The sequence below is a fragment of the Struthio camelus genome, chromosome 20, assembly GCF_040807025.1.
Source record: "Struthio camelus isolate bStrCam1 chromosome 20, bStrCam1.hap1, whole genome shotgun sequence".
Lineage (NCBI taxonomy): Eukaryota > Metazoa > Chordata > Aves > Struthioniformes > Struthionidae > Struthio > Struthio camelus.
The window spans coordinates 9,841,777-9,854,577 of NC_090961.1; the positions used below are offsets into that span (position 1 = coordinate 9,841,777).

Consider the following 12,801-nt stretch of genomic DNA (forward strand, 5'->3'; position numbering starts at 1 on the left):
ATACTATTAGAACAAAAATTATAATATTATTAGAAATAATAATAAATATGGAACTTTCTTCTGAGTGATGGCCCATTTAGGTGTGGAGCCCAGATATACCTACTCCAAGATTAAACACGTCTTTTCTTTTTAAATAAGCCTGTGAAAGTCCAAATCATTAACAGAATACATGAGCTGCACTAAAATGTACAGAGATACCCATCTGTAAAACAAATATTAAAGAATCAGGTCTTTTTGCTTCCACCTGCCAAGATCTGCATTTCCTCTGTATCTTCCCATTTTGTGAAAAAGACAGCTAATATGTAGGAGTACAGGCAGAAAAAGAAAAAAACTAAAAGTTAAGGCCAGGCTCAGCTCTTTGGTGAAACAGAAGGATATTGTCTCCACAGACTAACTAAATAGGCTGAGAAAGGCAAAACCAAAGAACGCAGCTGTACCTGCCTACGCACACACATACCCCTACACACACACACATCTACATCCTGGAGATGAACCAGAAACCAAGCCACAGCTTGGGACAACATGGCACTCCGGAAATGTGGATCACACCTCAGCCACACCAGACAATGGGTCTATTTTCAAGACGAACGCCCCGAACACGCACAGCTTAAAGCAGGTCTGTTACTCTTGGGCATACACTGTATGGCACTGCTTGCTCTGAGTGTAAAGGGGCAATTGCAGCAGGCATGGACCAGGTGGGAGGCTAAGAAGGAAGATCTGACCTGTTCCTGCTCTCTTAGTACAACTCATTGAATGTCTCCCAGAACTCTGGCCACGTTGCTCCAGGTGATGGGCCACCAGGATGGCGCAGTCTGCATCGATGGCATAACTAAAAACACAAACACCTGCTGTGTCACACACAGGAGGTCTGAGCCACCTCTGACTTGACCAACTCGCTACTCATGCAGTGCAGTATATGAACTCATATTCCTATGCATGACAAAGATGTGAGAGCCCCAAGCATCCTCTCCCATGTCATATGGTAAGACCATGGGAAAAAACAAGCTCCCACTTGGAAATAGGGAGGCATTTTCCATTGATGCCATGACCCAGGCTATGGGAACTAGGACAGTGATATGACAGACTGATGCAGCACTGGGATCCAGGTCATGAAATGACTCAGAGGCTACAAATCCTGCTTACAAGACACCTATCTAAAGAGAGAGCAAGAGTCTGGTGATATCCAGAGACAGACCCCCTGGGAACTGCTGTGAGAGGCTAGGCTGAAGGAAACTGGTGGCAATGTTGACAGGAGAAATCCCAGACAGGTACAGGGAGGGATGGGAAAATAGCTATGCAAAGGGTTGGATCTCATCCTTCGCACACTCCTATCAGGTTGACCTGACTGTAACTCCCATTCGGCGGCACATTTGCTGCTGATTCACAGCGGCATCAGTGCAAGCAGAATTGGGCCCAGGGGGATGGGCATGGCTTAGAGGAAGGGGGGAATTTGGGGAGGAGGGGTGCAAAGTGTAGGGAAATGGCCAGTTGTTAGATTTCAACTGAAGTGTTTGCGAAATCTCCCAGACAAGAATAACTGGAAATATGAAGAACCTGCTGCAGACATACCCTCCGCGGGCAAACGCACTGTGTCAAGATAAGCAGGGCAGGCTGCGCTGAGTGTCTCAGGCCCGCGCCTCCCGAGACCCTTGCAGTTCAAATACCAGGGAGTATTTTGTTCCCTGACAAGGCTCTTGTGGGACAAAATGCATCTTGCAAGGTTCTTCCCAGTGGTTTTTGGCATTAAGGCCACAGGGGCTGTTCTGAGATAACGAAACAAGAAAAGAGTCCCCTTTTAACTCTTTGGGCTGGTATGCAGGGGCCACGCCATACCTAGGTCACTGCTTAGAGGTTCTGGGAAAAGCTACAATGAAGCTCTTAGCTAATCCCACTTCACTCCAATACATATAGTTTTGAAAGCCTGAATTTTGTCATTTGCATTGCCATAAACTGGGCATTCCCCCACTGAAGTCAGTAAGCCTTGGTGCGGTCTCTCATACGCTAGTGGAATAAGACGTAGCTCAACTAAAGTCTGACGTGTGTCGCTCTCAGTCTGATATAAATCAGGAGCAACACCACCAAAATCGGTGGAAGCACAATGGCACAGAGCCAGCAGAGATCCCAGGGAAAGCCCCATTGCAGCTCACCTGTATCGGGACCTCAATGCTGGATCCCCACATCCCCGCCTGCACGCTGAGCTCTGACAACCAAGGGGCTGAGCGAGGGAGCCCGTTTGCCAAACCACACAGAGCGCAAAAGCAAGCAGAGCTCAGTTGCTCAGCAATCAGCTGTGCTTCCTATCCTTGTGCTACTGATTGTGCAAACATGAATGTAATTAGTCTAAATAATCACCAAAGATTTAATAGCAGACAGACCACCCAGGGGCCAAATAGCTGGCGGTGGAGCAGGGAAGGTTTGTTCGCTGGTTTTTGTAACACTTGCTAATGAAGTGAGGTCAGATAGCTAAGCAAACACCCTCTACTAGCACTTCTCCTAGGAACACAGTGTGTTGTGGGAAGCCCCATGTCCCTTGAAGCCAAGAATGTTCTCTCAGGATAGGCAACATGTGCTACTACCATCACTGCTTTTAATTTATTGCTGCCTGGAAAGCCTCCCTGAGCTGTTGTGAAACCAGCGCTGAGCCCCAAAATAAGCTCCCGTCCCAACCAACCATGACTGAAAACGCTCCTCACATGGCAAACAGCTAGCCGCTCACACTGTGATCAGAAAATCATGGGTAAGTGAATTCACCCAAATGCCTAGGTGAAACGGCGTGCTTGGAGCATGAAATAGCACTGAGCCACTTCCAAACACATGAAGCAACACTTCTTATTGTGTCCTTCCTTCCTCTGTGCTCACCCACTATTCATTGTATCTCTCCAGCTAATTAACAGAGCTGACAAACACACCCAGCTGGCGACATTCAAGTTGTTCAGAGGAGCATCATGTCAGGAACATCAATTCTTCTGGATAAGCATAATTTCCTCAGCCAGGGTGGTCAGTTAAGCTGCAAATTATGTGAACTGCCTCAAAACCATGTTCCGCCAACAGAGCAAGACCTGAAATTCCCCAAGCCAGGTCTGTGTTGCAGAGAGCTGGGAGAGGGCTGTTATTTCTCCAAAATACCGAGAAGTGGTTATTTCTATTTTCTTACGGTTCAAACTGCAGCGGACCTCCTTTCTGAGGAGACAGGGACAGTCTTTGGAAATCCCTGCTGGAGCCAGCAGCAGCCCGTCAGTTCAAAGCTCCTTTCTTTAGGCCTTGAATTCTAGGCCATAAAGTCTCTGAAGAGGTTTTGATAAGTTGCATATCTTTTAGATAAGCAAAGCTTTGGATGAATCCCACACGGTTCTCTATCTACCGCAAGGCCTCATTTGTTTTCCGCTGAGGCACTTGCTGTTTTTCCTCTCCAAGGTGTTGGACAGAAATGTCAAGAGGCTAAAGGGGCGGCATTTTTACCAGGATGATTCTTCTTTTTTTCTAAGTACTATAGGGCAAAGTGGCTGGGGCAAAACCTGAGTGATGAAACTGAATGAGACAGGTTCTCCTCGGTGGGGGGGAAACAGGTTTACTCCTTACGTGACGAAAAGGAAAGAGAGAGTTAAGAGAGATTAGAGTTTGGCCTTTCAAATGGTTTATGTTGGGGAATTTTAAAACAGCAAATTCTGTGGATTTAAATTTGCTTGGACAAGTTGCAGGGACCAGACTGCAGGATCTACAACTAAGAAAACCTGCGATTCTAGTTTGGAACGAGGTATACAAGCAGGGCCTGAAGAGAAATATTTCTTATTTCTGTGAGGCCTTTCTAGACAGCCTTGTCCAGGGGAAACGTGCAGGAAGGAAAGGAAAGAGAAAAGAACTGAAGGAGAACAGTCATTGGAGATAAGATTCCCTGAAACTAATAGGAAAGAAGTGGCCATAAATGCTCTCCTTGGAGCATCACATACCTCAGGAATTCCTCGCACCAGCCTAGAGACAGCCAGTTATTCCCAGGTTATTTATTTTTCTCACTTTAATAATGTCATGTATTTAATGTTTTAAACCACAGTATCTTCTTTTATCTGCGGCAGGATACAAAGCATGAAGCAGCTTCCTAGAGCAGCCAGGCAGAAGCGAGCTGGCAACCTGTGCTGGGTCCGGAGGATACAAAGATTAAAAGGAGATGGGATTTTGTTTTGTCCTTCACGGAAGACTTTATCCCCTCCAGATACACAACAGAAGCCTTCTCTCCCTTGGAGGCGTGGATGGCAGAGGCCTTCCCATCTCTCAGAGCTACTCCTGGGTCACGCACAGGGCAAGCTGCAAGGCAGCGCAGCCCCCTCCTCTTCCCCCTGAATGCAAAATGTGCCGCCCTTGCACTGTTCCCCAAAACAGCGTGTAGCTGCCCCATCAGCAACGAGGGGTTGGGTCCGACAAGGGCCGCAAGACGTGGGGTCTCTGCTTCCTTAGGTGGCCCTTGTCTCTGAGCCAGCCCCAGGTTCTCGCCTGCTGCACTGGGACACTGATCAATTAGCGCACAACAAAGAATTAAGCTGATGAATGCCTCTTTTTCCCACTTGCTGACTGCAGTTGCCTCAAATTTATGCACAGAATATGTCTGAATTTATTCACTGCCATTCGCAGCATTCAAAGAAGGTCTTTAATGATTTCTTTTAAGCTTTCTCGGCTGATTGCGAATAGTTCAGGGCAAATACTCATTATTTCCTATCTAAGCAGCAGCGCTGATGAGCCTGTGATTGGTCAGATAAGTCACACAGCTCTGCTCCTCTCTCAGCGCAGAAACGCACAAGGTCATTTGCTGCTAACGCTCATCTGAAAAGGTAAAATGTGGTCGAAGTGAATGCCGTACGCCACTCAGAAACTCGGCCACGCATTTTTTCAGCCTGTAAAACAGGAGTGTGCAAAATCGTACATTAAGTAAGGGGGTGAATACTGGTTGAATCTTTAAAGTGAATAAAGTGAATATTGGTTGAATCTTTTATTTGCCCACAGCCTGGTTCACAGCGTCGTGTGCAGCTGGAAGTGCTTTTGGAAGGGCAGTGGGAACGCAGGGAAACGTTAAGTCTTGACAGTTTGTGGACACTAAAGATCTGAAGTCAGCTCTTGCTTGACTGTTAACTCCTGAATCTTCAAATGATACAATGTTAATCTTCCGTCCTTTCCTAAAATAATGTGCAGAGTCCCTCTGTTCTGCTAAATGCGAACCATGTGTCACCTCAGCAATGGCTGCAATGGTGAAAAGATGATAAATCTAAAGCTAGTAAAACGTCCTGTGACGCTATGGGAGAAAAACAGGTGTTGCCTAAATGTTAGACATTTATGGGTAAACTTGCAGGGGCTTTAAAAGACTGACACATCTGCCACATAGTGTGTAACCCTGAAAGAGAAGGAGCAAAGCACTCTCTTTCATGTGTCTCGCTCTTTCTACAACCATATGAAAATACATCCTCATCTGGTATTGGAATTAACAGAGCTGGACTTGCCCCTCCTTATGTCTCCGCCAGGTTTTTGGCTTTTACACCCAATGCGTATTTTAAAACTGTGCCTTTTTAAGTAGGTGGCAAAGCGCGCTGGAAGGATTTGGTATGTGGAGTATTTTTATTCAGCTCCCTTTTCTCTCACCTTTCATTGTTTTTCCCTTTGGAATATCGCCCTTAACGTTCCACTCATAAAGCTCTTCAAAGGCAGGGCTATATTTGAGTAACTATGCCTCAAATCTGTTCTCCAGTCAAAGGCCTCAGACAGGAAAATAACTCGCGGGGCCGAGCGCCTGTGCCCCCGTGGCTGAGCGTCCGATCCGCGGCCGCGGCAGGTCTCTGAACGGCAGCGGAGACGCTGCCTGCCTCGCAGGGCCTGCTCCCGCCGCAGCTTTTACACCACGCCATGGCCCCGGCTGCTGGGTTATTATTCTCCGCTTTGCCCTCTAAATTTAATAAACGGGGAATTTGCCATCTTGCTTTTGACTTTGGAGGCTGAAGAAGACGGTTCTGTTGCTGTTACTGAGTTTTAGGAGAAAAGTGAAAGCCGAGTGCGTAGCGAAGAACGATATGCTCCTTGCTCCAGACCTCACAAACTGGGTAATCCCTAAGACAGTGTCTGCAGAAGCACAAGCTAGGAGAAGTTTAATCCCTCCAGTCACAGTGATAAGGTTTCCAGGGAAGTCAACGGAAGCAGATTTACCTCCAAAAAGCTTGGAAACCTGTCCCTCCGCAGGCGAAATGCATTAGATGTGCGACCAGCTGCCTCTCTCTGAACCGCCTGCCGTTTGCATTGGGCTGTTTTAGCACAGAGACCAGTACCCAACTGGGCTGCAATACACATTCGCCCTCTTGGGTGGTCACTTTATTTCTGGGTGGCAGGAAGCTGCAGATATTTTGAGCATGACTAGTCTTGCTGGTAAGTATTCATGACTATGCCTGGTGTACTGATGATCTGACTCTGCCCCAACTCCCTGCCCAGCAACAAATTCTGCTCCCAAACCTTAATCCTATCCCTCTCCCCATCAATTCAGCAACCACATCCCTTGTGTTTGAGTCCTGTTTCCACCCCAACAACACTGTCCTCATGCCTGTTGTGCCCTTAACTCCCGTCCTGACGGGGCTGGTTTTAGTCGATCCCCTCCCAGCCACCTCACTTCTATTCCTTTGGCATCTCTTGAGATTTTTCATCTCCCGCTCTCCAGCCTGGAGGCAGCGAGATAAAGTTTCCTTTCTTGCTTTTTGGAGGCTGCGTGTTCTAGAAGGACAAGGACGAAGCCATGCTGAGCTACCAGGCACTTCCAGCTCTGCCTTCACCCCTTCCAGCCAGCCTCCGCTGCCTGCAGGTCTGAGAGGAGAGTGAGCAAACTGAGCCAGCCTCTTGCAGGGCTGCTCTTCCCAAGGAGGTAGCGAAACGAGAAAATCAGCCAGAGATGGGAATCTCTTCTTGGAGATGATACTAAAAATGAGCCACTGTCTGACCCTGCTCATCTTTGGAGTGGTTATTTCCGGATCTATCTTGCATTACAACAGGGAGCACCTTATGGACTGTCCATGCCATACTCCACTCTTGGGGAACACAGAAGTCCACCTGCTACTGCTTCCCTTCCAGCATGCCATTCACGGGAATTATTGTAAAAGAAATACAGTAACACGGAGAGAAAATGTTTCCAAAAAGGCACACTTAGGAAAGCTGCCTCTTCCCCCATATCCTGCACAGTGAAGAGATTAACTTCTTCCACTTGCCAAGACTTGTCCACTTCCCTACCCCAGTATTCCTGGATGAGCCAGAGAAAGCCCACAGCACAGTACTGGTAAGAGATATTTGGCTGAACCAGCTGTAGCAAAAGCTGTCTGAGAAAGGACTGTTTGCTAGTGAGAGGTCTTCAATCCTTCAGCTGCACTAGAAAGTTCTTCCTTACATGGGTAAGATGGACAATCTTTTCATATGGTATGCCCAAACTTCCTCTATCTGTTCTCAAGTTCTACTACCCACTATTTTATCAGATACTTAACATAGCTTGATTTTCTGCTTTCTGATCTACATCCAAATCTTGAAGACAAGGTAAAAATCTTACACATCTGAGGCTAAAATTTTCTCTCTTGTCTTTGGGAAGCAAGTTTAAAATCTATACCCTGGTTAAAAATATATTAAATATTGCACTGCTTCAAGCTGCAGGCTCCATCACTGACACTGTAGTATCTTTAACACTGGCCAGAAACGAGTGTTAAAAGAAGCATACAAAAACAGGTGATGTGTAGAGAGATCCTTCCTTTGGTAAACCTACCAGGTTCAAGCAGTCAGTGGTTTAAGCGTTCCTGAGCCACAAATTGCATCCAGATCACTGTGTTTAATAGCCATTGATGGATCTAGCCTCCACGAATGTACTTATTCTCTTTTTTATTTCAAATATATTTTTGTTCTCAATACTCTGTGGCAATGAGTTCTATCATTCAAATATACATTGTATGAATAAGCATTTTCTTTCAATTGTTTAGAATCTGCTTCCAGGTAATTTCCATTTCACCCCCTTATTGCAGTATGATAAGAAACAGTGGATTTTATTTCCCTCAGCATCTTCCCTGTATTAAATAATGACTTTGTAAATCTCTACCATTACCCATGTCCATTATCTTTTTTGCAAGTTTTGCAAGTCGTGACCACTGTGATGTCTCTTTGTATAGAAGATATTCCATATCTCCAATCAGCTCTGCTGCCCTTCTCTGCACACCTGCAGGCCCTGCCATATCCTTTGGGAGATGGGATGGTGAGAAAGGCATGCACACATGGGCACACGTGGATCTAAGTACAGATTTACAGTGATGCTTTTGTTTTACTCTCTCTTCCTTTCCTAATGATTCCTAACCTTCAGTTTCCCTTTTTGAGCATTGAGGACAGACAAATACACTCTTCTCAGAGTTTCTGTGCAGCTGTCTTGAGCACTAGGTGCAGCATTGATGACTAGCAGCACTTCTGAGGTGCATGCAGCAGCGTTTTAGAGGGAGCTAGCCTTTTTCTGCAGAGCAGCTAGGGCACTATTAGCAGTAAGAATGAATGCTTGTCACCACTGTTTAAGGACCTGCCTTGCACAGGTGTAAGGCAAGTTCAGATGAGAAATGCACAAAACTATCAAGAGAAAACCTTAAAATGAACCAAGAACTCGGTGTCTACGGTGAGCTGATGCCTGTTGCTCTTGACACTTTTGCACAGAGTGAAGATCCTTCTGAGATCTTAGATGCCCTATTCTAGTAAAAATAAAATTTGCCAAGGCACAAAGCAGCACTCATTAAAGGATTCATAGGGAAAAGAGAAATAGGCGCACATACCTTTTTGGTCTTGACTGTTGAGGCACAGCAGTCCCCGCCATCGTAGTTGCAGAAGGCTCGGTTGTTGATGGAGTCACAGTAGTTGTCTCCCATGAAAGGCTAAAAAATCAAAGAGCAGAAAAAGGCTGAGGACTTGCACATGGATAAAATCCATGATACAAAATCTGAAGGAAAAGACGAAGACTTGAAGGAGCCGTACAATTTGTAATGTTACCAATTGCTCCAAAAAGCAAGAGATAATTATTCCCTTCTTTCAAAGCATACAGAAAAAAAAGGATAGAGGAAGGGAAACAATCCCTTGTCTGCTTTTCACATCCCACATAAGATGATGCCGCACGACTATTGATTTGACTAGGCCCAGAGACAGCATCAAGGCATCTAAAAAAGTGGCATCTTTTGCCAATTTTAAGCTGACCTTCAGAAACAATATGGGACAAGAAGATTAGGTAAAGCAGCAAAACGGGCTGTACTTTCCACTGCAGTTCTCCAAACTACGCAACAAGCGTCAGCAATGAGGGGAGACAACATCTCAAGAAGAGAAATGGAAGTGCTCTGAGCTCAGCACAGAGACCACACGCTCTCCTTCTCGGACTAGCAGTGACTATGTACGACCTCGCTGAAGACACACAATCTCCTGTGCTCCACAGCTCAGAAGTGGGATAATGGTAATTACTCAGAGGGATGTTGTGGAGAGCTGTTAAGTAAAAATCATAAATCACCTTGAAAAACAAAATGTGGTCACTAGTCTACGCAATGTGATCACTAGTCTATGTACTGCATAGGACCTGAATAATAACAATGATTCTGAAGAAGAAAGCTTCCACTTTGCCACAGATTGAGGTTTTGTTGCAGTCTGGTCTGTCCTTACGTGTTGGAGACTTCTTGGTCAGTGAATCTTTCTGGGAAGTCAAAGCTCCACCTGATGCTAAGAAGGGCCCATGCCAGGTATGAGAAACCCAGGCAGCAGAAAAACAGATGCTGAGAAGAGAGTACAGTCATCTCTCCTTAACAACCCTTATGCTCACAGGCTCATGGAACCATTCCTATTTTTTCTGCTCTTTTCCAAAAATTCATTTGTTCTGCATTGAAAAAAAAACAACAAACCAAAACCAAAGAAGCAAACAAAAATGCCAGGTTCCTACGAGAAGCCAACTTTGCAGAATGAGCTGGGAGGCTTGTGGAGGCTTTCTGGGAGGATTTTATACTAATTGCAGTACCAGAGATTTCCTGATGATAGATACATCCAGAACCATTACTGAGAATGCTGGCATACTTTCCCCAGAAAGAGCCATGTCCGTGCTCATCAATATTGAACTGCATCTTGTGGAGTGATGCAGATGCAGGCTTCTGTCGCGGATGTTTTGCAAATTCTGTGCTGGTATAGGAAATTACGGCAATAACGACAATATCAGACCAGAGCAGGACTACCAGAAAGTGACTGACTAATTGAGATTCCCTTTTTTAGCTACATGCCAATGTTATAATGATGACAAGGAAATCAGAATTGTAAGATGAGGTTCCTACCCTTGTAAAATGGCTTAAATCCATTACTTACATAGAGACAGACTGATTTATATAGGCAAAGGCTCTGACTTGCAAAGGCCTTTCCAATTTAATTGATATGCTAAAAGTTAAGAGGCAATGGTTTATAAACAGATGGATAGATAAATATTTTTATGCCAACCTGGTCATCTCCAAAAGGTAAACTTTGTTCAACCTCCCAGGACACTTGGATAGGCTTCTCCATGTTTCCCATGTATTGCCTGGCTGTGCCTGCTTGTCAAGAAAGGCTTTCATTTAATTTTCCATCCCTATATCTCTGCCATACACCTATGAACACTGGAAGATTACTAACAGGAACTTGTGGAAGAACACGCCTTTCACTTCCACCGACACAGACCAGGTAAGTCAGTTCTCTGGAGGAGAAGAACAGAATAAATAACAGATATTCTGATTTGGTACCAAAATCTTCATCTGGAATACCTTTGAGGCCTGGCTGCTGAGGGTGAGATCAGTAGAGGTCTTCATGCATAACTTAGTGGTCTTAAGGGTTTGGAGGAGCCTTACTTTCTCCTCTGACTAGATAAGTAGTCCGGGGGGACTAGTTTTCTAACAAAACACCTAAGATAACTGCCTGGAAGTATGCATCTGACTCATAAACCTCTACTCCTGCCACTAGGGAGCGACAAAAAATCACATTGCAGAAGCCTGGCTTGCCACTGTAAATGCCAAGAGTAAAATAATGCCCTGCTTAGAGTCTTCTATTCAGGGAACCCTTCCTTATGCTAAGGATACTAATACATTAGGAACTGTATCAGCTTAATGACCTAGTATTATTGACCTACTGGCTTATTATTCCCTGTTTCCATAGCTGTGAAAAAGGCTTGGTGAAGACTGCATTTCTTCTGAAATCTTAATGCCAGAGAAAAAGCTCTGGCCCATTCTTGGATACTGGAAGCATCATGCTCTAAAAATGATGCTAGAGACCATTATCAATTGTCCGGGCAAAGCTTTCCAAGATGATAGATTGTGATGCAGTGACACCGCTGAATGAATGATGAAAAGAAGAAAGTTTCTATTGATGCAGAGGGATCTGGCAATTAACAATGATGGAAGGAAAGAAAATGCTGAGAAAAAGCATGTCAGTAATAATGGCTTCTGGTAAATTATTACATCATTGCAAAGTTTGCCTTAGAAACAACCATCCTTAAACAGCAGGAGAATGGATACCCAATGGTGCTTCAGCACCTGAATGGCATTTCTTAATGGTCCCTGGACGTTATTTTAGCTCTCTTTGGAGAATAGGGGCGCCTAGCCAGTCTGCATGAATGTAATGTGTGAGATGGCTTATGACATTCAAAGCATTGACAGCAGAATGCTTTTCATTTAGGGAACAACTAGACAGAAACTATTACATTGTTGGAGAGTTATTACCCTCTTGGGCCCAACATTTGTATGCAAAGGAAACCTGTCTTTCACTTTAAGACAATTCACGCTGCACAGCAATGTGGTCTAGTATTTCATGTCAGATTTAGGAGTTCTGTGCCATGTTCTGCCACTCTGGGCAAATAACTTTAATGTGCTTGTAAAATTGGGAACTGAGTGCTGAGACTGTAATGGGTGCTGCACAAAGTCTGGAGCTCTGGGTTCAAAACACAGCTTTTCCACAGTCTGTCCATGTAATCAAAGCATCCATCTACCTTTCTGCCTATGAGTTTCCCCATTTCTAAAGTGGGCATGAACTCTCCAGCTTTAAAGAGGTGCCATGAGGATTAATTTGTTGATGGGGGTGAGATAGTCAAGTGTTGGCATGATGGAAACCGAATGAGGGCCATGACCCAGAAAGAGGTGCTCCAGGCCTGCTTATGCACTGAAAACATTTTAAGAGATCTTAAACTTTTCAAAGATTGTTGCCAGCAGAAACATCATCCTTAAAAACAATTACTTACTGCAAATAACACAAAAGACTGTAAAAAAGTTATCACTACTGAAAAGCAACTCATTTTTCTGATGTTTTTTCTAGGCTGAATTGTGGTGCACGATGGAGGGATAGGCGATTTGCTCACTGTCCAGCTGTGCACTCCACCAAGTGGTATCATTCTGCCTCTGACTTTCCCAAAATCTATCTGCCCACCAAAGCCTAGCTGTCCTTGGAGATAATTGGTCCTCTAAATAAGATATCAAAATCAAGGCAAACAACTGATAGCTTTTGCAACTTCCCAGGAATTCCCAAATCCTGAGAAACGCTGAAGAAATTATACCAACTTCGTAGAGCAGCTTAGTCATTCAACTCCTGTAAGAGTCATCAGCCTAGGAATATCACCCAATCGCACCGCTGGCTGTCAGAGCTGATGCAGGAAATCACAGTTTAATTGATAGGTTAGTCAGGGCCCCACTTCATTTGCCCCACTTGAAAAAAACAGCATTTGTAACCATTGTGACTGCAGTGATTGTTATCATAACATCTAGGAGAACAAGCATGGACCATCTCAGCGAA

The 12,801-nt window shown here is 44.8% G+C and overlaps 1 protein-coding gene across 1 annotated transcript in view; it reads right to left on the bottom strand.

Annotated features, from left to right (window-relative positions):
* Nucleotides 1-12,801, bottom strand: part of PAPPA (pappalysin 1) — a 187,821-nt gene that overhangs the window by 7,325 nt on the left and 167,695 nt on the right. The window contains exon 21 of the mRNA XM_009668174.2: nt 8,805-8,903. Coding sequence (XP_009666469.1) covers nt 8,805-8,903 — 99 coding nt within the window. The remainder of the gene's footprint in view (nt 1-8,804; nt 8,904-12,801) is intronic.